The 27,074-nt window shown below is 39.3% G+C and overlaps 1 protein-coding gene across 1 annotated transcript in view; it reads left to right on the forward strand.

Moving 5' to 3' along the window:
* Positions 1-27,074, forward strand: part of pappa2 (pappalysin 2) — a 78,222-nt gene that overhangs the window by 25,182 nt on the left and 25,966 nt on the right. Inside the window, exons 7-15 of the mRNA XM_083541611.1 lie at positions 1,577-1,759; positions 2,020-2,317; positions 5,111-5,239; positions 6,222-6,307; positions 11,813-12,006; positions 12,234-12,353; positions 12,451-12,592; positions 14,010-14,184; positions 22,252-22,405. Of these exons, the coding sequence (XP_083397737.1) occupies positions 1,577-1,759; positions 2,020-2,317; positions 5,111-5,239; positions 6,222-6,307; positions 11,813-12,006; positions 12,234-12,353; positions 12,451-12,592; positions 14,010-14,184; positions 22,252-22,405 (1,481 nt within the window). The remainder of the gene's footprint in view (positions 1-1,576; positions 1,760-2,019; positions 2,318-5,110; positions 5,240-6,221; positions 6,308-11,812; positions 12,007-12,233; positions 12,354-12,450; positions 12,593-14,009; positions 14,185-22,251; positions 22,406-27,074) is intronic.

Here is a 27,074-nt window from a genome sequence, read left to right on the forward strand (position 1 = left end):
TCTCCTTCCACCCTAAAGGTTTACGTGTCCGCTATTGCGACTTCCCATGCTTAGCTTGCTGAGCAGTCACTAGGGAAAAACCCACTGGTGCCACATTGCCTCCCTGCGAGCCCTGCCTGAGGTGCCCTTGAGATTGCTAACAGTCAAAACAGTTTTTCTCCTGGCCATCTCATCACTAAAGAGAGTTTAGGTTCTTTATAGGCCCCCAACTAGGAGAAGCTTAATGCAAGTACTGGACACATACATCTACAGAACTGCCTTGTGGAGAAAGTCAGCCCAGCTGTTTGTCTGCTACCATCTATATAAGAAGGGTCTCTTTGCAGATAAGCAGGCCCTCAGCAGCTGGATTGTGGATGCTTTCCACTCCTCTTATAAATCCTCTGGTCTGCCTGCTCCATTCAGGGTCAGAAATCTCTCAACCCGAAGTGTGGTGGTCTCTAAGGCCTTTTCTTATGAAGTGTCTCTCCAAGATATTTGCAATGCTGTGGGCTGGTCTACCACACTGACTTTGTCAGGTCCTCCAGCCTTGACATTAGTACCACTTCTGGCCCCTCTGGTCTTTGACCTAGATGTGCCCATCCATACTAGACAGAGATTAGTCAGTCTGACGGTATTGTACACTTGTTTCCAAAACATTGTTGATGCTGCTCGAGTTCCTGAAGGTTACGTATGTAACCCTGGTTCCCTGAGGGAACGAGATGCTGCATCTCGGTGCCACACTCCCTGCATCCCTGTGAGCGCTTTCTTCACTTTCGAAGCTAGCGCCGTCTCCACTGCATATGCTTTTATACTTCCTGGTCGTGATGTCGTGCTTTTCCGATGGACATGTTGACACAGCATCTCGTTGAACCAGGGTTACATACATAACCTAGAGACGTTTTAGCCCCTCTACACAGTTTTTAATTCATTTAATATATATCAAGAAAAATTCTAATAAATGTAATAAAATTAGTACCTACAGTTGATATGTGTTTATTTTTTTATGAAAATAACACCGGCTCTGTATTACACTACTGCATATATTGTATCTGACATAGGTGTCGCTTAGATTTGTAACATGAACGCAAACTTTTCAAAATTGCCACCATGACTAATTGTCTGTGCACACACACATACAGGCACACACACACACACACACACACACACACACACACACACACACACACACACACACACACACACAAAACCGTCGGCCACTTCCTTCAGGGACAGAAAATGACAAGCAGCGGCTTCTAAGTCATCATTAACACCAACGTATACGGAGATAAAACAACATAAGCATCAATTAGTTACTGTTTGTACTGAAGCTTATTGGAAGTCCGGTATTGCCCAAATATGTACCGTTTTTTTGTACCCATTTCTACTCACACGAGTATGAGCTACTGTAGCTCAAATAGCTGAAGAAGTTAATGCTGTTAATGCACGATGGGTCATAACTGTTTTGGCAGCAAAAGGGGGACCAACACAATATTAGTCAGGTGGCCATAAAGTTATGCCTGGTAGGTGTATGTATTTTTCTCAATGGGAATAGAAAACATACAAATTCTATGTGCTTATGTCTTAATGTGTGTACTAGGTGCTCCTGATGTGTATCAGCCGTGTGAACCTAGCATGCACTCCTGGAGCCCTGAGTTCAGCCTATATGAGGCCAATATGAGTTCTCAGTGTCTTCAAACTGGAGGATGTGTTTTGCAGTTATACTTTCAGTATGCAATTGTTCCTGACACACTAACTGTGTGGATCACCTACATCTCCTTCAGTGAGTTCTGAACTGAAAGCTACTTTTTTCTTATATTTTTACATGTAATAAAGATCCTGCAATCTTTTCACAATTGTTTTTTTTACTGTGTGAATATTTTATTGGACAGTACTTAATATCTACATTTAATAAAATCAGGAATGAATGAATTATCTTTATTAAAAAATAAATAATCCAACCAAATGTTTCACTAAATAAACTAATTTATATAATTTTTGTTTTTAAGTACACTGATTAGCTGATGTTATTTATGCTAATAGGTTATCATGCCATCTCTGATTTGGAGTTCATCCTGGAGACTGGTGAATCAGTTCACGTCGGCCCGCAGAATGTTTTTTGTGACATTCCTTTGACTCTTCGTGCCACCGGTAGCAAGAAAGTAAAGGCTATAAAGATATACACCTTTGATAAGAAGTTGGAGGTTGACGCTGTGCTGCTGACATCACGACCTCAAAATCCTCTGTGCTCTGTCTGCCGTCCACTTATCTACCACGTACTTCGAGATCCACCCATACAGGAAGGCTCTGTCACACTTAAACAATCCACATACACAGACAGGTAAGATGCTGGAAACTTTACACATGCACGCACACACAGACAATGCTTTAAGCATCAGTTCCAATTTAATGTGTAAATTGAAAATGTGGACATAGGAAATTAATTTAATTAAATTCAATTAATTTTTATTTGTATAGCGCTTTTAACAATGAACATTCTCTCAAAGCAGCTTTACACGGATAATGTGGTGATTAAAAGTAAATATGTTCTTTGTAAGTAAGTTTGTCCCTGATGAGCAACTGTGGCAAGGAAAAACTCCCCGAGATGGCATAAGGAAGAAACCTTGAGAGGAACCAGACTTAAGAGGGAACCTATCCTCATCTGGGTTGCACCGAATGTCCATTTGAAGCAGATATACAATGTTGCGGTCAAAGCGCCCGTTCTTACTCCGGAATTTCATGGAACCACCCAAGGCGTTGATGAGAAACCGTCCCAAGCTGTACAGAGTGGCCTCCAGTCGAAGAGAACACTATCCAGAGGCAGGCCTGGACGAAGTGGGGAGATTCACGGAGGGGAGAGGGGCTGGAACAGTGGTCACTGGAGCCTCAGGAGCATGTTTAACTCGAGTTGAGTGTGAGAGAGAGAGAGAGAGAGAGAGAGAGAGAGAGAGAGAGAGAGAGAGAGAGAGAGAGAAGAGGGTGACAGGAAGAGAAGGATATGGATTATTAAGTGTCCTTATTTTTGTATGAAAGTAATGTCACTGTGCAGTTTTGACTCCGGCAAGACTCGCTATGGCAGCATAACTAAAAGGGAAAACCAGAAGGTAACACAGACATGAGGGATCTCTGGGATAAGAGACGACCCACCACACCACCGTCAACAAACCTGAGTGAACATGTGAATGTGAGGGGACGACAGCATACAAATATCCCAGTTCACCAAACACTCTATATCCATGATCCCTCCAGATCTGAGCCTTTACCTAAGAAAAAAATCTACTGATCAAAGGCTTGACTGAATAAATATGTTTTCAACCTCGACTTGAACACTGAGACTGTGTCTGAGTCCCGAACACTGATTGGAAGGCTGTTCCATAACTGTGGGGCTTTATAAGAGAAAGATCTGCCCCCTGCTGTAGTCTTCATTATTTGAGGAACCAACAGATAGCCAGAACCTTTTGATCTAAGTAGGCGTGGAGGATCATACAGGTACAGAAGTTCACTCAGATACTGCGGTGCGAGACCGTAAAGTGCTTTATATGACAGTAGTAGTATTTTATAATCAATGCGAGATTTGATTGGGAGCCAGTGTAGACTGATTAAAACAGGGGTGATGTGGTCATATTTTCTAGATCTAGTGAGGACCCTTGCTGCTGCATTCTATACTAACTGAAGCTTATTTATGCACTTATTTGCACACCTAGACAGTAAAGCGTTACAGTAGTCTAATCTAAAAGTAACAAAAGCATGAACTAGTTTCTCTGCATCCTGTAACAACATCATATTTCTAATTTTAGCAATATTTCCAAGGTGAAAGAAGGCGATCCTAGTGATATTAATGTTGGCAGAGAATTTGTGGTGTGATCGTATATCACACACCACAAATCTAAGCATTTATATATTTCAGTACAGATAGCAGCCCTTTAGCAATGCCACATTGTAGTCACTGTTTTTTTTGTGAAAGGATATTTTTAAAAAAATTAGTCTCTGTGGATCTGGGCCTATTCTTCTTGTTATTAAAAATATTTAACAGTGTAATAATTGAAGATCTCAGTGTTCCTAAATTTACATTGCACTTTTTTTATCTGCTTTTTAAGTGTGAAGGGTCAGTGGATTATTTCTTCTTGTGCATCGCAAAAAGCCAAAACTGTCATTAATAATGTGGAGTGAAGTCTGTTTCATCTCCAACAAATGTTCTTCCACTGGCACTATAAATGTGAAAATATGGAAAAATCAAAGAGAATAAAGTTATGTGGAAACGGTCAAGGAGTTGAGGACACAGAGTTGCAAAAAGTACAAACTTGGGGATCTGAACCAAAAGTACTTATTTTACCAGTAGAAACAGTAAACATCTGAGGCTATTTGGAATTGCTTTCTCTCTCTCTTTCCCTCTCTTTCTCTCTCTCTCTTTCTCTCTCTCTCTCTCTCTCTCTCTCTCTCTCTCTCTCTCTCTCTCTCTCTCTCTCTCTCTCTCTCACACACACTCTTGCCATCACTTATGCTCATCACTGTTATTATGTGATAACTGACATGTCATTCAGAAAGGAAAGGGCATGAGGACACGGCTGTACTGCCACCAAGAGGTGTACAATAAAAACAAAACCCCTTGTACTGCACTTCCAATGCTAGTACACATCAGTACAACCAAGAAGGTAAATTAAGAAATGCATATAGAAATTTGGATAAATCTATATATAAATGTATATAGATTTAAATTTGTATATATAGATTTATCCAAATTTCTATATGCATTTCTGGTCACTGACAAAAATTGCTCAATTTATTTCTGCAGCTCTGAAAGCAATACATAATTAATAAGTGCAATTTGTTAACGGGTAACAAGAGATTGGAAAGAAGCTTCTCTTACTATTGGCCGGAAAGGCAGCTGAAATCAAGCAAGCTGTTGGTGAATAACCTCTCAAAATCTCAAGGATTAGAAATAAATCAATAAACTCTGATACCTATGCCAACATGAGCTCAGTGTTTGCAAGGTTAGATCATCCTTTGAAAAAGATCTGCTCTGAAGCTGCATCTTGTACCTTGTGTGTTACCCAATGTCTTTGAAATGATGTCTTCTTGCATGTGTGTGCATGTGTCTGTGTATGCATGTCTGGTTGTGTTAAAATGCTCATAGTGATGTACAGAAAGGAAAGCGCTATGAGTATCGGATTCAGGTGGAGGGCGAAGGCTTGCACAGTGAACTCTCTCCTTCTTTGGTCTACACCCATGGAGACCCTTTCTGTGCAGATGGACTACTACAAGGGTATGTGAATAATTAATTACACATTCATCTCATTTTGAGGAGTTTTCCAAGCATACATCAAATATGCATTATAATGACACACATAATACATGCAGCTTATTTTAGTGACATTTTTACAAATCCATCTCGATTTGAAAGGAAAGTGAGAGGGTGCTGTCCCCTGGTTGCCATTTAAGGGAGTTTTTCTTGCTAAAGTCACTACTGGTTTGCTCATTATGGGTAACTATTAGTAAGTAACTATTAAAAACTTATAGGCACAAAACTTATGTATTCTTTCATAACCACTTTATATCTGTAAAGCAGCTTTGAGACAATGTTTATTGTTAAAAGCACTATACATATAAAACTCAAATGTTTAAAAAAAGTGACATATCCACTGTTCATAGCCATTGAGTTAAGGGTGTTATGCAATATATGCAATATGTTTTCATTTTTATAGTTCAACAGTTTATTCATGTAAAAAAAAATATTATATTAATAAGGCATGCACACACCCACGGATAGGTTACAAATACTCAGACTAAAAAATAATGATTTTCCCACTTCTGTTACACAACTGACACAAAGTAAAGATTTGTTTTTAATTACCAAATGCAATGAAGCTCTAACTATGTATTTTTAAGTAAAAACAGGTGGTCAGTAATCACTGTCCTTCAATGAAAAGTGTTAATATAACTAAAAGGTAAATTATATATTCATATATGCTATGTTTCAATAAAGAGCCTTTTACAGTTCCAGACCCAACTGGTTTATACTGTTCTACTTTTTTGTATTTTTTTTTTATACAATTTGGTCAATGATTGCAGAAGGTATAAATGCTGTCACTAGTACTGTAGATACAATTTAATATAAAAATAGTTTAAAGCTAGTCTGTCAGAAGATTTTTTACTTTTCACTCTTTTAAATAAAAGAAAATTTATGCATTTGTGTGCATTTTATTTCCAGCTGAGGTTAACTTTAACCTCAACTCCTCTTTGTGCAGGATGGAAGAATGTGATGATGGCAATCTCTTGGACAGAGATGGCTGCTCCAAAAAATGCATCAAAGAACCAGGCTTCAACTGTGTGGGTAAGTGACAGCAAGACAAAAGATTCATAGCATAATAAGATATGCTTATGCCTATTGGGGTTTAACTTTGAGAAATCACTAGGTTTTTATTGGTGATGACGTAGGACATTTTTTCTTCTTTTTCTTTTTTTTAATAGAAAAGTATATGATTAAGTATAAACTGATTTCAGTGCAAAGGGTTAGGTGATTCCTAAGAAAACTAAACTCGTGAGTCAGTAGGAACACAGATTTTGAAGGTACACATGTATTAATGGACGCATAAATGCTCGGGTGTGAATTGATTTTATTCCAAAGATTATACATTGATGAGACCACACTAGGGTTGTAACAGTACACCTATTCATATAGAAATTCTTTGGTACAGGGCTTTTGGGTCGCAATCCTTTTTACGTGCAGAACATAGATAGTTGCCTCAGGCACGTATTAGGTGGTGGACCGCAAGTTTTTTAGTCTCCGCCTCGCAATTTAAGTGCATTTATTTTATTAAACTTGAAAACATACACAACACTGCCAGGGGTATAAAAAAAATATTGTTAGCGCAGTGTCACTGTGGCTACTCACTCCGTACCGGAAATAAGATTTGTTTTGCACTTGCATGAAAACGCTAAAGAATCCATAGTGCTAGTGTTATCCACTAAATAGGAAGTGGCTAGTGGCTAACGCTAGCGCTATGGATTCTTTAGCATTTTATGTCCAGCTTCAGGAATTTCTCTTAAAAGAAGAGAACGTCCTGACAATTCCACATATCATGGGAGTGAATGAATAAAGGATGGAAGGAATGAAGATATTTGTTAAAGTATGCTGAAATAAGTACATAAGTTAAGAAGATCATATCTTTAAAAAAATAAATATTAAAAGTAATTATTTTGGATTTATGAATTATTTAAAATATTATTAAATGTTATTTTATATATTAATAAACCAAGCAGGCATTTTATTTAAAATTGTTTAAAAATGTAAACTGCTGATGTTTACAAATGTTAATAATAATAAAATGAGTTAATAAAAAATGACAAGACATTTTATATTTTGCATTTCTTAGCTGTCTTAGCGAAATTGTATGGAACCGTGATTTAAAATCCGAGGTAAGTTCCAAATCATGAATTGAAAAGTACCGTTACACCCCTGGACCACACATAATATGTGAACAATGATAGATCATTGGTTAAACCTCTGATTTCCTGATTGGATTATTAGTGTGGACGTCTCAGGGCAGTCTGCCAAAAAAAAGATTAGTTTTTATAATCCACTGCTGCTAGCTGTAGCTATAGATGATCCTTATATTTACTGTTAATACCAGGTATTATCATAAATTTGCTAAAAGGGTGGAAATGGCAGGATCATAGGGTGACATAAGAGTGGAGGAAGGTGCACACAGGTGGACTATGTTCTATGCAGGAGATGCAACCTGAAGGAGATTGGAGACTGTAAGGTGTTGGCAGGGGACAGTGTAACTAGACAGCATCTGATGGTGGTCTGTAGGATGGATTTGAAGGTGAATAAGAAGAGGAGGAAAGTGAAGACTGAAAGAAGAATAAGATGGTGGAAACTGAAGGAGGAAGAGTGTAGTGTGAGATTCAGGGAAGAGGTCAGACGGGCTCGGTGGCGGTGAAGAAGTGCTGGATGATTGGGCAACTACTGCAGGAATGATAAGGGAGACAGCTACAAAGGTACTAGGTGTGACATCTTGAAATAGAAAGGAATACAAAGAGACATGGTGGTGGAATAAGGAAGTGCAGGAAAGCATAAGGAAAAAGAGGTTGGCAAAACATAATTGGGATCGACAGAGTGTTGAGAAAAGTAGACAGGAGTACAAGGAGATGCGGCAGCAGGTAAAGAGTGATGTGGCGAAACCCAAGGAAAAGGCATATGAGGAGCTGTATGAGAAGTTGGACACCAAGGAAGGAGAAAAGTATTTATACCGATTGGCCAGGCATAGGGACCGAGCTGGGAAAGATGTGCTGCAAGTAAGAGCAATAAAAGATATAGATGGAAATGTGTTGACTAGTAAGGAGAGTATGCAAACAGGAAAAGGGCTCAGAGCCGATCCTTGATGCAGTCCAACCTCCACCTTGAACTTCACTGCTGTCACACTGCTGCTCAAAATACTCCCTCCATCTTCTCAACACACTTTCATTTGCTGCTAAATGCCGCAAATGAGAGTGTGTTGAAAAGAAGGAGGGAGTATTTTAAACAGCTAATGAACGAGGAAAATGAGAGAGAGAGTGTGACAGCAGTGAAGTGTGCAGTAGGCACGACAGACTGGGTCAAGGTGGAGGTTGGACTGCATCAAGGATCGGCTCTGAGCCCTTTTCTTGTTTGCAGTGGTAATGGACAGGTTGACGGACGAGGTCAGACAGGAGTCTCCATGGACTATGATGTTTGCGGATGAAATTGTTATTTGTGGTGAGAGTAGGGAGCAGGTGGAGAAGAGCCTGAAGAGGTTCCGGTACGTGCTGGAGAGAAGGGGAAGGAAAGTCAGTAGGAGTAAGACCAAGGAGGGGGTTTATGAATGTGGTGATGGAAGACATGCAGGTAGTTGGATTAAAAGAGGCAGATGTAGAAGAAGAAGAACAAGTATTATAATAATATACAATTTAACACATAAATATGTATTTTCATGTCACAGGTGGTTTAGTTTAGGCATACTTTACAACTCTTCAGTCTGTACTGCTTTCTGTCTATAGAGCATGTGTATATGCCATAACCATATACTGTATGTGTTATGACTATATCTGTCATGGTATGCATTTGCTATGTATGAAAGCAGTTACTTTTACATAATCTGGTATTACCGACTGACTGATATCATATGTCAGCGTACTTTGTGACAGCCTGGAAGTTATTAAATAAAATTTGTCGAGCCAAGCTGCACTGTGACTGACAGCTACTATATTTACTACAAACCCGATTCCAAAAAAGTTGGGACACTGTACAAATTGTGAATAAAAAAACAGAATGCTGGGATGTGGAAGTTTCAAATTTCAATATTGTATTCATAATACAACATAGATGACATAGCAAATGTTTAAACTGAGAAAATGTATCATTGTAGGGGAAAAATAAGTTGATTTTAAAGTTCATGGCATCAACAAATCTCAAAAAAGTTGGGACAAGGCCATGTTTACCACTGTGTGGCATCCCCTCTTCTTTTTATAACAGTCTGCAGTCTGGGGACTGAGGAGACAAGTTGCTCAAGTTTAGGAATAGGAATGTTGTCCCATTCTTGTCTAATACAGGCTTCTAGTTGCTCAATTGTCTTAGGTCTTTTTTGTCGCATGTTCCTCTTTATAATGCGCCAAATGTTTTCTATGAGTGAAAGATCTGGACTGCAAGCTGGCAAATTTCAGTACCCTGATCCTTCTTCTACGCAGCCATGATGTTGTAATTGATTGTCATGTTGGAAAATGCAAGGTCTTCCCTGAAAGAGACAACGTCTGGATGGGAGCAAATGTTGTTCCAGAACTTGGATATACCGTTTAGGATTGATGGTGCCTTTCCATATGTGTAAGCTGCCCATGCCACATGCACTCATGCAGCCCCATATCATCAGAGATGCAGGCTTCTGAACTGAGCGCTGATAACAACTTGGGATGTCCTTATCCTCTTTAGTCCGGATGACATGGCGTCCCAGTTTTTAAAAAAACTTCCAATTTTGATTTGTATGACCACAGAACAGTTTTCCACTTTGCCACAGTCCATTTTAAATGAGCCTTGGCCCAGAGAAAAACGCCTGTGCTTTTGGATCATGGCTTCTTTTTTGACCTATAGAGTTTTAGCCGGCAACGGTAAGTGGCACAGTGGATTGTGTTCACCGACAATGTTTTCTGGAAGTATTCCTGAGCCCATGTTGTGATTTCCATTACAGTAGCATTCCTGTATGTGTTGCAGTGCCCAAAGATCACCGGCAACCAGTATGGTTTTCCAGCCTTGACCCTTACGCACAGAGATTGTTCCAGATTCTCTAAATCTTTGGATGATATTATGCACTGTAGATGATGATAACTTCAAACTCTTTGCAAATTTTCTCTGAGAAACTCCTTTCTGATATTGCTCCACTATTTTTCGCCGCAGCATTGGGGGAATTGGTGATCCTCTGCCCACCTTGACTTCTGAGAGACACTGCCACTCTGAGAGGCTTTTTTTTTTTACCCAATCATGTTGCCAATTGACCTAATAAGTTGCAAATTGGTCCTCCAGCTGTTCCTTATATGTACATTTAACTTTTCTGGCCGCTCATTGCTACATGTCCCAACTTTTTTGGAATGTGTAGCTCTCATGAAATCCAAAATGAACCAATATTTGGCATGACATTACAAAATTTCTCACTTTCAACATTTGATATGTTATCTATATTCTATTGTGAATAAAATAAAGGTTTGTGAGATTTGTAAATTATTGCATTCCTTTTTTATTCACAATTGGTACAGTGTCCCAACTTTTTTGGAATCAGGTTTGTAATTTATATTAGAATTTTTATTAAAAAAAAACACTAAAATATTTTTTTTTTATTAATTTTTATAAATAATATAAAATAAAGTATACATATTTAAGATGATATTCATATTGGCCCATTCATTTTGGAATGATCTGCCTTAAGTTAACAGCTTAGAACTTAAGAGTTAATGATGTAATAAATAGAGTACAATTTATATAGTTTTATACCATTTATACCATAGGAATTGTAGTGTTGCTCTAGCACTAGATCTCTAATGATGATACAGTATTCAAGACATGTGGAAGAAACCAGTTGCCAATTCACTGTCAAGGAATCTGAGTGTGTGGAGTGACGGATGTCATAATGAAAATGACATGGTCTTCCACCTATTTTTCAAATTACCTGACTAAACAAAATCTTGACTTAAAGATGGTGCCCATGATTGTCAATAAGTAGGAAGATAGGTTACTGAAGATGTCTGAAATATCTCTAGAGTTTTATATATAGAATGAAAAATAAGAAAAAAAACTAGTTTAAAAAAGCCCTGGAATGACTTTGTGACCCCACTTTCACACATATTGTCATTCAGCATAAATAATCCGCCAAAGTTCACACAGTGGATGTGTTTTTAATTTGTTACTGAAGTCCATTTATCAATCACCTCATCTATGATTCATAGTCTTCTTACTGGGCATGTAACTCATTTACATATGCCAGCTGTAAAGGAGTTTTGATAAAAAAACATTCAAATTACTTTGATGAACTTTCTTTTCCCCTATGGTTCTTTATTGTGCCACCTTCTCCCTAATAGAGCACTTTAATGAAGTTTTACTCCAATCTTTACAATAATTATCTTATAACGCCTTTTTAACTTAATTATTTTATTAAACTGGTATGAAAATTGCCCTTTTAAAAGGATCCCCACACCTTTTCCCTTACCTTTACCTAACACATTATGCCTTATCCTTTTCCCTCTGCTCCTTAGTAGGAAACAAATATTTGGCATTGAGACAAGTTTTTGCCATTGATACTAGTGTTAATAAGGCTGAGCTCTTTCCTTCTCTAAGGTCAGCCAAGCCATTGTTACTTTTATGATGGTGATGGTGTGTGTGAGGAATTTGAAAGAGGCTTAAGTCTTCAGGACTGTGGGTTCTTTACTCCAAATGGCTACACTGACCAATGGGCCTCCAGTGCAACAGCTTCCCATCATGACCTGCGATGCCCTGTGCTGTCTGCAACAGGGGAGCCCAATCTCAGTCTGGTAATGTACAATGAAATGCACTTTTGACTATTTTTGACTATTTTTCTCCCAGCATGCCTACTGTAACCAGGTTTGAGAAACTGTATCCTAGTTAATGCAATGTATATCCACTGGAGAGCCATTTGGCTGTTGTCCCTGAACTAGTGTAATTAATATTATTAATTAACAGATATTATTTATTCTTTGGGTAGATCATCATAAAATAAGATTTTTTTTTACCTTTGTAGATGTGCGGGTCTCAGCATGTTGAAATGAGCAATGCACTAATGCAGGATGCATGGGTCCCGTGTACAGCCATGTCTCACTCCAACAGTTACCACATCCAGGAGCAGTCTGTCTGGCTTAGGGTATGCGCTACAACGTAAGGAATATTTGGAAGAATGAGAAACAAAACAAGAATTGAATAATGGCAGGTTTGTTTTCCCTTGTTGGTGTTTTGATCAGGTGGATTTCGAGCAACCTGGCATAGCAGCCTCCATTCTCATCTATCTGGCCCATGATGGAGAAATGCAGAACCATGGAGAGCAGTGCAAGAAAACAGTGTCTATCCAACTCTGTGACACTAGTGACAAAAAACATACACTTGGTATATTTTACAGACCATCACAAAAATTAGTATGGAAACAGCTTTTTGTTTAATAATAATTTGTTATAAATAATCGCTTAGTTTATAATGGTTGAACTAGTCTCTACAATTGGCAACATGGATCATCACTTATTTATAATAGGTTTACTAATATTTACTGTAGAGTTTTAAAGCATCCTTGTTTTTACCCATCACTTGATAATTTTAAATATTTGGCATGTAGACATAATATGCATCTTGGTTTAAAACATTTTAAATATAAAAAAATAAGGTGAGATTTCAGTATACTGAATATTTGAAATTCACGGTTTTGCACTATTTCTACATCCCTATTTAAATGTATACACATTTGTAATACTGGCAATATCAGCTGCTATGTATGCAAGGTCTTTTTCCTCATTTCCTAATGTCTTCTATTGAACCAAGTGGTTAGACAACAGGCTGATGGATTTAATCTAAAGTTTATCATAATATTTTGCACAAACATGTGAACTCCATGTCATATTGAGTGTATACTGTCAGTAAAGCCAAAAGGAAAAAAAACATAGCAATTTTTGATATTCTTGTTAATATTTCAATACGTTCTTTTATTTAATTAGAAAAAGTATTTTCTTTAGTGACCTCATATGTACACGACTTATATCAGCCATAATATACATAGGTAAAATGATTAAATGTGATTACAATGTAACCTGTGAAGGGGTGGGATATACAGTAGTAGGCAGCAAGTGAACAATCACTATTTAAAGTTGAGGTGTTGGAGGTAGGAATTATTTGTGGACGACTAGATATGTACATCGCTTGCCTGGTGAAAAAAAAACACCAGAATGCACTATTGAAGGAAGGCAAGCCATCAGTGATGCTATTGGAAAAAGTCAGTGTGATGCTTTGGGCAATATTCTAATAAATATTATAGGAAACCTTGGGCTCTGACATTCAGATGTTACTTACTACTCACCTTACCAAACACAGCTGCAAATTAAGTACACGCCTTAATGGTAATGGTATTCTCAAAAGGCAGTGGCATTTTACAGCAGAATAATGTGCCCTGACACACTTAAAGGTATCATTTGAGGACAAATAGTTTAGAAAATGTGCTGGACAAATCTGATTTGTTAAGGCCCCCACTATAAAATTTACTTAAAACAAGGCTCTGCTGCTAACATTTTGGCCACAACAATTCAGAGTCCTTTTGGCAGTATAAGCAATCAGCAATGTTATGGCTGATTGTTATATACAGTACTACTTTACTATTTCATATATATATCATATTTGTTTATTGTTAAACCTAGGCATCACAAAATGACCAGAAATAGTTCCAGTTGTAAAAATTGTTGTTTAAATTGTGTTTGTTTGTGTGTGTGTGTGTGTGTGTGTGTGTGTGTGTGTGTGTGTGTGTGTGTGTGTGTGTGTGCAGGTACCTATGGGCTGTCATGCCAGAATAACCCCTTGGTGGTGAACGTGACCCATAATCTGAGCATGCCGTTGTTCCAGACAGCTGCTTTGCTGCTAAAATTTTCCACGGTTCATGTGGCTGTGCTAGGAGTGGCATTGCGTACATCCTGCCATTTCAGTACCTTCGCCCTGACTGGGTGCGCTGAGGGTGGGCTCTTCCACGTCTTCACACATGCTCACATACAATCCACTTAAGATGAAAAAAAAGACCTGAATTGCAACTTAATTGAATTGTTCATTCACAGACATGCATTCATGTTCACAGAAAATCGTTACTGATTTGATTTGAATAAAAATAAATAAACTAATCTAAAACTGGTTTCCCATTCCGATCTTGAAAAAAGGAACTGGGGAACTTGATAATTATTCAATGAGTTAATGAAATTAAAATATTATTTTTAGTTCCCGATGTCGAGAGTTATTTCTGCAGAGTTAGCAGAATAGTCTAGTTGTCTTGTTTTCCTGCAACATTTCCTGCAAATGGTGTACCCTGGTATCACCAAGCTGCCACTTTTGGTGCCCTTGAGCAAAGCCCTTAAACCTCTGTGCTTCAGGGGTGCTGTAACATGGCCCTGTGCTCTGACCCCAGCTGCCTACATTGCTTGGATATGCTAAAAAAAATTACAATTTACCTGTGGGATCAATAAAGCATTCATGCTGACCAGTACTAGTACAAGTCAGTAAGATGCATGCATTATTAGTCATGCACAGAGTCATGGAACCCATTGTTCCTGCCAAAGGACACATTATAATAACAATGCTTTTAACTAATCTGGAGTTGCAAATGACTATTTAGCCTGGTCAGCCATGTGCTTGGTGACGGCTCTATGAAAGTGACTGCCACCTGGCAGGCCTATAGACAGTTGTATGCATGCTTTGGGGAACAACATCAAGGTGCCCTTCTGTCTCTTCTCTTGACAGGCTTGCCCATTAAGTAAATAAAATTAATAAGCAATAGAAAGTTGAGTGATTTCTTAACACACTCAAGAAAGACTGTATAAGCACTTGAGTAATTCTCATTCTTAATCTTCTTCTTCTTTCGGCTGCTCCCATTAGGGGTCGCCACAGCGGATCATCCGTCTCCATACCACCCTGTCCTCTATATCTGCCTCTTTTACACCAACTACCTGCATGTCTTCCCTCACCACATTCATGAACCTCCTCCTTGGCCTTCCTCTTTTCCTCCTACCTGGTGGCTCCATCTTCAGCATTTTTCTACCAATATAATTCATGTCCCTTCTCTGCACATGTCCAAACCATCTCAATCTCGCCTCCCTCACCTTGTCACCAAAACATCCTACATGTGCTGTCCCTCTAATAAACTCATTTCTAATCTTGTCCATCCTCGTCACTCCCAACGAAAACCTCAACATCTTCAGCTCTGCTACCTCCAGCTCCACCTCCTGTTTTTTACTCAATGCCACTGTCTCTAATCCATACAACATCGCAGGTCTCACCACAGTCCTATAAACTTTCCCTTTCATTCTTGCAGATACTCTTCTATCACAAATCACTCCTGTCACTCTTCTCCACCCACTCCACCCTGCCTGCACTCTTTTCTTTACTTCCATAACACACTCTCCATTACTTTGCACTGTTGACCCCAGGTACCTGAACTCCTCCACCTTCTTCACCTCTTCTCCCTGCAACCGCATCACTCCACTGCCCTCCCTCTCATTCACACACATGTACTCTGTCTTACTCCTACTGACTTTCATTCCCCTTCTCTCCAGCGCATATCTCCACCTCTCCAGGCTCTTCTCAACCTGCTCTCTACTCTCACCACAAATCACAATATCATCTGCAAACATCATAGTCCAGGGAGACTCCTGTCTGACCTCGTCCGTCAACCTGTCCATCACCACTGCAAACAGGAAAGGGCTCAGGGCCGATCCTTGATGCAGTCCAACCTTCACCCTGAACCAGTCTGTCGTACCTACTGTACACTTTACTGCCGTCACACTGTCCTCATACATGTCCTGCACCACCCTCACATACTTCTCTGACACACCTGACTTCCTCATACAATACCACAACTCCTCTCTCGGCACCCTGTTGTACGCTTTCTCTAAATCCACAAATACACAATGCAGCTCCTTCTGTCCTTCTCTATACTTCTCCATCAACATCCTCAAAGCAAATAAGGCATCTGTGGTGCTCTTCCTCGGCATGAAACCATACTGTTGCTCACAGATGGTCACCTCTTCTCTCAGCCTGGCTTCCACTACTCTTTCCCATAACTTCATGGTGTGACTGATCAACTTAATTCCCCTGTAGTTACTGCAGGTCTGCACATCTTCCTTATGCTTAAAGATCGGTACCAGCACACTCCTTCTCCATTCCTCAGGCATCCTCTCCCCTTCCAGAATCCTGTTAAACAATCTGGTTAAAAACTCCACTGCCATCTCTCCTAAACATCTCCACGCTTCTACCGGTATGTCATCTGGTCCAACCGACTTTCCATTCTTCATCCTCTTAATCGCTGCTCTCACTTCCTCCTTACTAATCCTATCTACATCCTGCTTCACCAACTCCACATCCTCCAACCTTCTCTCTCTCTGATTTTCCTCATTCATCAGCTGCTCAAAATAATCCCTCCATCTTCTCAACACACTCTCCTCACTAGTCAACACATTTTCCTCTCCATCCTTTATTGCTCTAACTTGCAGTACATCCTTTCCAGCTCGGTCCCTCTGCTTGGCCAATTGGTATAAATCCTTTTCTCCTTCCTTAGTGTCCAACCTCTTATACAGTTCCTCATATGCCTTTTCCTTGGCTTTCGCCACATCCCTTTTAACCTGCTGCCGCATCTCCTTGTACTCCTGCCTACTTTTCTCATCACTCTGTCGATCCCACTTCTGTTTTGCCAATCTCTTTCCCCTAATGCTCTCCTGCACTTCCTCATTCCACCACCACGTCTCCTTGTCTTGCTTTCTATTTCCAGATGTCACACCAAGTACTTTTCTAGCTGCCTCCCTCATCACTCCTGCAGTAGTTGCCCAATCATCCGGCACCTCTTCACCACCACCAAGCCCCTGTCTGACCTCTTCCATGAACCTCACACTACACTCTTCCTCCTTCAGTTTCCACCATCTTATTCTTCTTTCAAACCTTACTTTCCTCCTCTTCTTCTTCGCCTCCAAAACCATCCTACAGACCACCATCCGATGCTGTCTAGCTACACTGTCCCCCGCCAACACCTTACAGTCTCCAATCTCCTTCAGGTTGCATCTCCTACACAGAACATAATCCACCTGTGTGCACCTTCCTCCACTCTTATACGTCACCCTATGATCCTCCTTCTTCTTAAAATACGTGTTCACCACTGCCATTTCCATCCTTTTAGCAAAATCTACCACCATCTGCCCTTCCACATTCCTCTCCTTAAAACCATACCTACCCATCACCTCCTCATCACCTCTGTTCCCTTCACCTACATGCCCATTAAAGTCTGCCCCAATCACCAATCGTTCTTTCCTAGGTACACCATCTACCACTTCATCTAATTCACTCCAGAATCTTTCTTTCTCCTCCATCTCACAACCAACTTGTGGAGCATAGGCACTGATGACATTTATCATCATCCCTTCAACTTCCACCTTCACGATCATCACCCTATCAGAAACTCTCTTCACCTCCACTACACTCTTACTGTACGCTTCCTTCAGAATCACCCCTACACCATTTCTCTTCCCATCCACACCATGATAAAACAGTTTAAACCCACCTCCAATGTTCCTGGCCTTACTCTCTTTCCACTTGGTCTCCTGAACACACAACACATCTACCTTTCTCCTCTCCATCATATCAGCTATCTCTCTCCCTTTACCCGTCATAGTACCAACATTTAAAGTACCAACCCGAACCTCTACTCTCCTACACTGCTCCTTTTCCTGCCGTCTCTGTAGACGCCTTCCTCCTCTCCTTCTCCTCCTTCGGCCAACAGTAGCCCAATTTCCACCGGTACCCTGTCGGCTAACGATACCTGTGGCGGTCGTTGTTAACCCGGGCCTTCGACCGATCCGGTATGAAATTCTCATTTGTGATCCGCATATTTGATTTGGCACATGTTTTACGCTGGATGCCCTTCCTAACGCAACCCTCCCCATTTACCCGGGCTTGGGACCGGCACTAAGAGTACACTGGCTTGTGCCCCCCTAATGGCTGGGTTAGTAATTCTCATTCTTAATAAAGAATGTTATTAGTTTTTTGATGCTTACTGTTATTATCTGACATGCTGTGTTTTATGAAACCATAAAAATTTAGTTTATTGCCTCCACTAGTTAAGACGGAAACTGCCCTGGTCGTCCTGACTGAAAGGAAGTAGCTTCACACCATGTGCAATATAGAGTGAGGAAAATAAGTATTTGAACACCCTGCTATTTTGCAAGTTCTCCCACTTAGAAATCATGGAGGGGTCTGAAATTGTCATCGTAGGTACATGTCCACTGTGAGAGACATAATCTAAAAAAAAAAAATCCAGAAATCACTGTATGATTTTGTAACTATTAATTTGTATGATACAGCTGCAAATAAGTATTTGAACACCTGAGAAAGTCAATGTTAATATTTGGTACAGTAGCCTTTGTTTGCAATTACAGAGGTCAAACTTTTCTTGTAGTTTTTCACCAGGTTTGCACACACTGCAGGAGGGATTTTGGCCCACTCCTCCACACAGATCTTCTCTAGATCAGTCAGGTTTCTGGCCTGTCGCAGACAAAGGGAGGGAGTTTGTAGTTTGAGCTCCCTCCAAAGATTCTCTATTTGGTTTAGGTCTGGAGACTGGCTAGGCCACGCCAGATCCTTGATATGCTTCTTACAGAGCCACTCCTTGGTTATCCTGGCTGAGTGCTTCGGGTCATTGTCATGTTGGAAGACCCAGCCTCGACCCATCTTCAATGCTCTAACTGAGGGAAGGAGGTTGTTCCCCAAAATCTCGCAATACATGGCCCCGGTCATCCTCTCCTTAATACAGTGCAGTCGCCCTGTCCCATGTGCAGAAAAACACCCCCAAAGCATGATGCTACCACCCCCATGCTTCACAGTAGGGATGGTGTTCTTGGAATGGTACTCATTATTCTTCTTCCTCCAAACACGTTTAGTGGATTTATGACCCAAAAGTTCTATTTTGGTCTCATCTGACCAAATGACTTTCTCCCAAGACTCCTCTGGATCATCCAAATGGTCATTGGCAAACTTAAGACATGCCTGGACATGTGCTGGTTTAAGCAGGGGAACCCTCCGTGCCATGCATAATTTCAAACCATGACGTCTTAGTGTATTACCAACAGTAACCTTGGAAACGGTGGTCCCAGCTCTTTTCAGGTCATTGACCAGCTCCTCCTGTGTAGTTCTGGGCTGATTTCTCACCTTCCTTAGGATCATTGAGACCCCACGAGGTGAGATCTTGCATGGAGCCCCAGTCCGAGGGAGATTGACAGTCATGTTTAGCTTCTTCCATTTTCTAATGATTGCTCCAACAGAGGAACTTTTTACCAAGCTGCTTGGCAATTTACCCGTAGCCCTTTCCAGCTTTGTGGAGGTGTACAATTTTGTCTCTAATGTCTTTGGACAGCTCTTTGGTCTTGGCCATGTTAGTAGTTAGATTCTTACTGATTGTATAGGGTGGACAGGTGTCTTTATGCAGCTAACGACCTCAAACAGGTGCATCTAATTTAGGAAAATAAATGTAGTGGAGGTGGACATTTTAAAGGCAGACTAACAGGTCTTTGAGGGTCAGAATTCTAGCTTAGAAATACTAATTTGCAGCTTTAATATACAAATAAATAGTTAAAAGATTATATATTGGGATTTCTGGATTTTTTTTTTAGATTATGTCTCTCACAGTGGACATGCACCTACAATGACAATTTCAGACCCCTCCATGATTTCTAAGTGGGATAAATTGCAAAATAGCAGGGTGTTCAAATACTTATTTTCCTCAATGTATATATATATATATATATATATATATATATATATATATATATATATATATATATATATATATATATATATATATATGTATGTGTGTGTGTGTGTGTGTGTGTGTGTATGCACATTTTTCCAATTAAGAATTATGTTAAAGCTTATAAATGATTTTTTACAGTAAGTAACAGGTGAACTGAATAAGATATAGATGACTGGAGAAAAGACAAAAATGCAAGAATGTGTCATCTTTGAAACTGTTATTTAGAGAAATAGATACTATATGTATGTAGAGGTATAGGTAGGCAGGTCACTTTATTCATCTAGGAGGGAAATTCAACTATTACAGCAGCACAGAGAAATTGGAAGTAGACAAAAAACACCCAATGTTATAAATGAAACAAAATTGGAACACAAAGGGTAGTGCTGCAGGGTGTAAAAATTACAATTGTAAAAAAAGTGGAATTAAAATGGCAGTGCATTGCAGAAAAGTGTAAACAGTGTGAAAAACAAAAGAAATGAACAGAAGTTCAATAGAAGTTCATATGGATATGAATAATGGCTGGTGGTAGTTTAGCCATTTAAGTTCAACTATTGCTCTATGAACTTATCCTAAGACTGACTTAGTAAAGAGATGTGTCCTAATACAATCACGAGTTTTTGTGCAGTGTAGGCCAAAAAGGAGATGCTGTTTATTGTCAAAAATGACTGTACTTTTATAATTATTAATCTTTTCTTCCATTGACTCAAAAGTGGCGAGAGAATAGCCCAAGTCCAAGCCACTTGGTTTAACTTTTTTTGCATCTCTGATAACACCTTCACAGTATACTGCTGCAAAAAAGACTGCACTGGAATCCCCACTGAGAGAAGATCTCTAACTTCTTGCTACAAATATTAAAGGACCTCAGCTTCTTCATAAAGCAGGGTCTGCTCATCCTTTTCCTGTACGCAGACTCTGAGTTGACCTTCCAGTCCAGGTTTTTGTTGAGATAAACAGCAAGGTATCTGTGGGTTTTCTTCCTCTTGTAGTCCACCCCCCTCATCTCATTGGTCTTGGCCAAGCAAATGGTTCTTCCACCATTCCACAGAGTTGTTGATCATCTTTCTGTACTTTGCTTTCTGTCTATTCTTGATGCATCTTACCAACACAGAGTTGTCATTCTTTTTTTGATCATGGTTGTATACAGGATGATAGGGAGGTAGAAGAGCATGGTTGCTTGTGGCTCTTTGTTCTCATCAGTCTCACCTTCAACTATTTCTGTACCCTCCTCTTCTGTTTCTTGTCTTTCTGCTGTAAAGCCTGATTGTTTTTGTTCAGTAGTTCTTTCTGGTCCTGAATGATTCAGGTTTTATTATTAGGCAAACAACTTATCCTCTTGACCGGGACTATAGTGTCTACTGGAAATTGCTGTAGTCTGTCATGTTTTTTATTTATTTCGTAGCCGGCTCATGTAACACTTCTCAGCCTGTGATCTTAAAGCAGACCTTCAGAAGATCTTTAAAGCTTCCTCTGCCTCTTATGACCATCTTCTTTGTCACATGCCTTAGGACAGTAGGCTGGTATGTAGCTTTCAGTAGAGCCAGGTTCTGGTCAGCTCTTACCAGTGGAGGATAGGCAAATTGAGTGCATGCACTCTTCACACATGTAGATCCAGTGTTCTGTATTCTTTGTTAACACACTTCACAAGCCAATAATACTTTTTGTAATCTATAATCCATAGAAATCCCAATGAGTGAGTTTGATAAGGGTGTTATGTCACATGACACTTCAATTTCACTTTCAAATGGTGCTTCTCAGTGGAATGTAACCAAAAGCCATATAGTAACAGTGAATTTCCTCAGCAGATAATATCGGTGTAACCCATTAGCCAACAGTTTAACTTTTGAGCAAATGTGATGCTCCTTCACAATGTCGTGTCCCATGTTACACCAGTGAGACATCTGCATGACCTTCACTGCATCATCTGTATGGTCTCATCATTTCTTCAGGGATATTAAACGTCATTCTGGAGCATTGCACAGATTTTTTAAACAGAACTGATTTGCTTTTCCCCTTGGTTATCTGTTCTGAATGTAGATTGCATAATAATTAAAAAAACTATTAAAATTTAGAAGTAAGAAAAGATAAGATAAATAAACAAAACTAACATAGGTAAATAACGGTTTATGAGTCAGGTGCTGTTGTAATCAGCGTGGCCTCTTAGAAGCTGCCATGTGTCCAAATTCTGTACTAGGGACATCCACAGGACTGAAATATGTGTATGTTTATTTATTAGGTGTGTGCGCATGCCATGTGCTGTGGACTCTGTGAAAGTTACACATGCTTCAGTCAGCTGCACCCCCACTTTGGACCCCACACACTGCTCCATTACTTGCCATCATGGATACACAGTGCACATACTCAGAGGACTGGGTTTTCGTCCTCAACAGGTACAGACAATGATTATAAAATATACATTTTAATTGTATTAACTAAATGTATTAATTAATGTTTTTACATGTAAAAAATACTGAAAATTTTATATACTATTTGAATCATTATAATTATAACAAGTATAATTAGAATCTGTTTTAATCTAAATAGAATTTATAAAATTTATTTGATCATTTTTAGACATATGAAATATTTTAATGTTTGTCATTTGCTGTGCGTTATTTTCAACAAGCTCTTGTGTATAGGCTCTTTTGTGATGTTTTGCTATTATTGTCATTATGGTGTTTTGTGCAGTGAATGATTAAATAGTAAATGATTTTTGGATTTATTGCAAACCATTCAATACAATGGCTCAGTAGTGATAGTATAATGCATTTATTTATTATGTATTTAAGCATTCATAGATTTGGACATTTATACATTTCGATAGTTGTTCATTTTATAAATTTTGACATTTGTATATTTTGTATCAATATATGTTAATAAAGTGGACATCTATGCTAACCTTCCATTAAATAAATGTTTGGCTAGCATATTATTATTATTAACTGTTTTATATATATATATATATATATATATATATATATATATATATATATATATATATATATATATATATATATATATATATATATATATATATATATATACAGTATATACATACAGTAAAGAATAATAATATGCAGTGTATATACATGTAGTATACAGATATTTAAAGATAAACTGGGATGTTATATAGATGATAAAATATGTTATAATTATATAATACACAGGGTGGAAAAGAACTGCATGATGATAATAATAAAAAATGAATAATAAACAATAATAAGCAGTAAAACATCAGTGAGACATGAGTGACCTAGTGTTGTAGAGTAGAGCTCAGTAAGGTGATGGTTATGGGGAAAGGGCTGACACTAAACCTGTTGATTTTGGTGAAAAAGGCCCTGTATTGCTTTCTGGATGGAAATAAGTGGAACAGTTTCTGACTGGGATGGGAAGAATCCCTGATGTGTTGTGTGAACATTTACTTTGTTAAAGATTATCAGTGACTGGTAGTTGGGTGGAAATCATTCAAACACTCCACAGTAGAATGTTTAGGCACTGGTTTAATGGTTGTAGCATTATAAAAGAGAGCATTAGACCTGAGCCAACTGACCAGCAAAAACCCTAAACACACTCAGATATTAGAAAAATATACAAATATAAATATAATACAATATAAAGAAATAGAAAGATGCTTCAAACATGTACTTTACAGCACAGTGAAAATCTTTCTTCATATATCCCAAGGATGTTATGAAGCTGAGGTCAGAGGGCAGGTGCCGCTGGAGCACAGATGGCTCTTGTTTAAGGGCTCCAAAAGTGGTAGCTTGGTGATACCAGGGCTCGAACCCCCAACCTTCCGATCAGTAATCCAGAGTCTTATGGACAAAACAAACAGACAAAACAAACGAACAAACCAAAACTAAGACATAAACAGACCTACACACAGGACTACATACAGTGCAACAACACAATCACAGTGTGTTACAGTGCAGTACTGAGCAGTACACGGAGCTAATGTGGATTTGGAATAAAGTGCATTGTGAGACATTGTATTTAAAGAAACATATGTGCAAAATTTAGTGCTCATATCATCAAAGAATACAATTGTAATCAAGCAGATTAGGTTATCTGTAAACTGAAGCAGAAGGGACTATTAATTTGACACATGAAGTGTCTCTCAATATTACCCTCTTATAGATGATAGCGTTTTGACAGGAAAATGTGTTTTCTCTCACATGCAGCACTGGCAGAAAACACCAGTGTTGAACTTCATGAAGATTCCCTTCCATTTTTGTAGGTGCTGAAATGTATTCACAAGTAATGGTGTAGCAGACTGAAGAAAACTGTCCACTTCATTCAGAACACACTCTTACTCTTTGTAGAAGTAGGCTGTAATTTTATCACTTGTATGGTTTGCCTCAGTTTTAACATCTGGTTCATCAAAATCTGGAGCACTGCTTTCTAAAAGTTTATTGAGCTCTTGTTTTAGAGTGAAGATTATGTCATCTTTCTGCACATCTGGTATGTAAGACAGGGATGTGAAACAGTTGCTTTGAGATTTTTACAAAGGCACTGTAACTAAAATATATGCAGCAAAGCTGAGGATGGCATCAACTGATTTAACAATTTTGTAGACTGACTTGTTTCATTGTTTGGAAATTCTCAAGGAGGAAGTTAATTGTTGGAATCAAAATGTAGGACATCTACAGCCTTGGACATGTCGCATATTATCTAAAAGCATACTGTATATCTAAAATAAATGTAATATTTATAAATTTATACATTTAAAATCTTGAGTAATGGAGAGTGTGTTAGAGAAGTGAAGAAAAGAGTGCAGGCAGGGTGGAGTGGGTGGAGAAGAGTGGCAGGAGTGATTTGTGATAGAAGGGTATCTGCAAGAGTGAAAGGGAAAGTTTATAGGATTGTGGTGAGACCTGCGATGTTGTATGGTTTAGAGACAGTGGCATTGAGTAAAAGACAGGAGGTGGAGCTGGAGGTAGCAGAGCTGAAGATGTTGAGGTTTTTGTTGGGAGTGAAGAGGATGGACAGGATTAGAAATTAGTTTATTAGAGAGACAGCGCATGCAGGACGTTTTGGAGACAAGGTGAGGGAGGAGAGATTGAGATGGTTTGGACATGTGCAGAGGAGGGACATGGGGTATATCTGTAGGAGAATGCTGAGGATGGATCCACCAGGTAGGAGGAAAAGAGGAAGGCCAAGGAGGAGGTTTATGGATGTGGTGAGGGAAGACATGCAGGTAGTTGGTGTGAAAGAGGCAGATATAGAGGACAGGGGTTATGGAGACGGATGATCCGCTGTGGCGACCCCTAATAGGAGAAGCTGAAGGAAGAAGAAGAAGAAGAAGAAGAAGAAGAAGTATATCTTAAATAAACCATGACATTTGTCAAATGCTGTCCTAGGTAAGAACACATCTGTCACTGCTACCTCAACATCATTGGTTACAGCCAACTAGAGTAATTAAGCAAGCACCGATCCTTTCCCTTATCTTTTGTTTTTTATTTTTTTCAGCTAAAAACACACTAAAATTAGAGCCATTATCTGGAGTGCTCAACACCATATTCTCATGCATGCCTGCAAGTATGTTCTTGCCCTTCATCCTTTTAGAAGGCTAATGCCCTTTAAGAAATGGTCTAAGTGAATCTATACAGTGAACAGTGATTCAAAAATAGCCCTTGTAATTAACAAAGAATGCATCTTTAGTTGTTGCTACAAATGGCTGCTCAGATAGAATCTTGCATATATTTGCATTAATGTAAGGATATTGATCATCAAGCATAAAGAGGGAAAAAACTGTTGCACAGTCTAGATGTGAGGCCTGAATGCTTCGCAATCTCTTTCCTGATGGCAGAAGGGTGAAGAGTGTGTGTGATGGGTGTGTGGGGTCGTCCACAATGCAATTAGCTTTGCGGATGCAGCGTGTGCTTTAAATGTCTGTGATAGAGGGGAGAGAGACTCCAATGATCTTCTTGGCCATCCTCACTATCCTTTGTATGGTCTTGTTATCCGAAACGGTGCAGTTCCCAAACCAAGCAGTGATGCAGCTCCTTAGGATGCTCTCAATGATCCCTCTGAAGAACTTGTGGTTTGAGCTGTGCATTGCTACACACTCGTGAGTAAGCAAAGTGAATAGCATGGGCTAAACACACAGCCCTGAGGGCCCCAGAGCTCAGTGTGGTGTGCTGGAGATGCTGTACCCAAACCAGACTGACTTGGTCTGCCAGAAAGTCCAGAATCCAGTTGCAGAGGAAGATTTTCAGGCCCAGTAGACTCAGCTTCTCGATCAGGTGCTAAGGGATGATTGTGTTGAATGCTGAACTAAAGTCTAAGAACAGAATTCGTACATACTGTATTTGTCCTTATTGTCCAGGTGGTTGACGGCCAGATGCGGCGGAGTCTTTAGCCTTTAGTAGCGCACACACCTTTTCAGTTATCAACGGATTCTGCTTTGAGCCTGTGGTTATGGTCTTGGAAATGGTCACGTCACGTCATGGTATTAGTGCACTTGCTGTAGCAAGTCACTGATAATGTGTACTCCTCCAAGTCAGTGAAGTCGCCAATGGTTGCAGCCTCCGTAAATATTTCCCAGTAAGTGCATTCAAAGCAGTCATGAAGAGCAGAGATGGCTCCCGCTGGCCAGGTTTATACCTGATTCCGATCTGATCTTAAACGCCTGTCGAGTGTTCTGTATGCTGGGATCAGCATAACAGAGATGTGGTCTGAGCTTTGCCCGGTATGTTTGTGTAAACAACATCCAGCATGTTTTCCCCTCTGGTTGCAAAGCCCACATATCAAATATTAATACTTGCGAACAGTGTTGTGCTAGTTACTAAGAAATAGTAAGTAGTTACAGTTACTAGTTACTTCATTCAAAAAGTAACTCAATTACTTTGTTGATTACTTACATCAAAAAGTAAAACAAGCTGAATAATATATTCAGAATCAAAAACTAAAGTGGCTTCTGCATCATAAAAGCTGTTGTGTTGAGCTCTTAAAAATGTTCCTTTCACAACTTAAATATGAAAACTATCAACAATGTAGAACAGAACACCGGGTTAGCTTCTAGCTTCGTCGAGGCGTGGAGTTTCTGGAGGAGCTTCG

This window comes from Silurus aristotelis (assembly GCF_946808225.1).
Source record: "Silurus aristotelis genome assembly, chromosome: 5".
In the NCBI taxonomy this organism is placed as follows: domain Eukaryota; kingdom Metazoa; phylum Chordata; class Actinopteri; order Siluriformes; family Siluridae; genus Silurus; species Silurus aristotelis.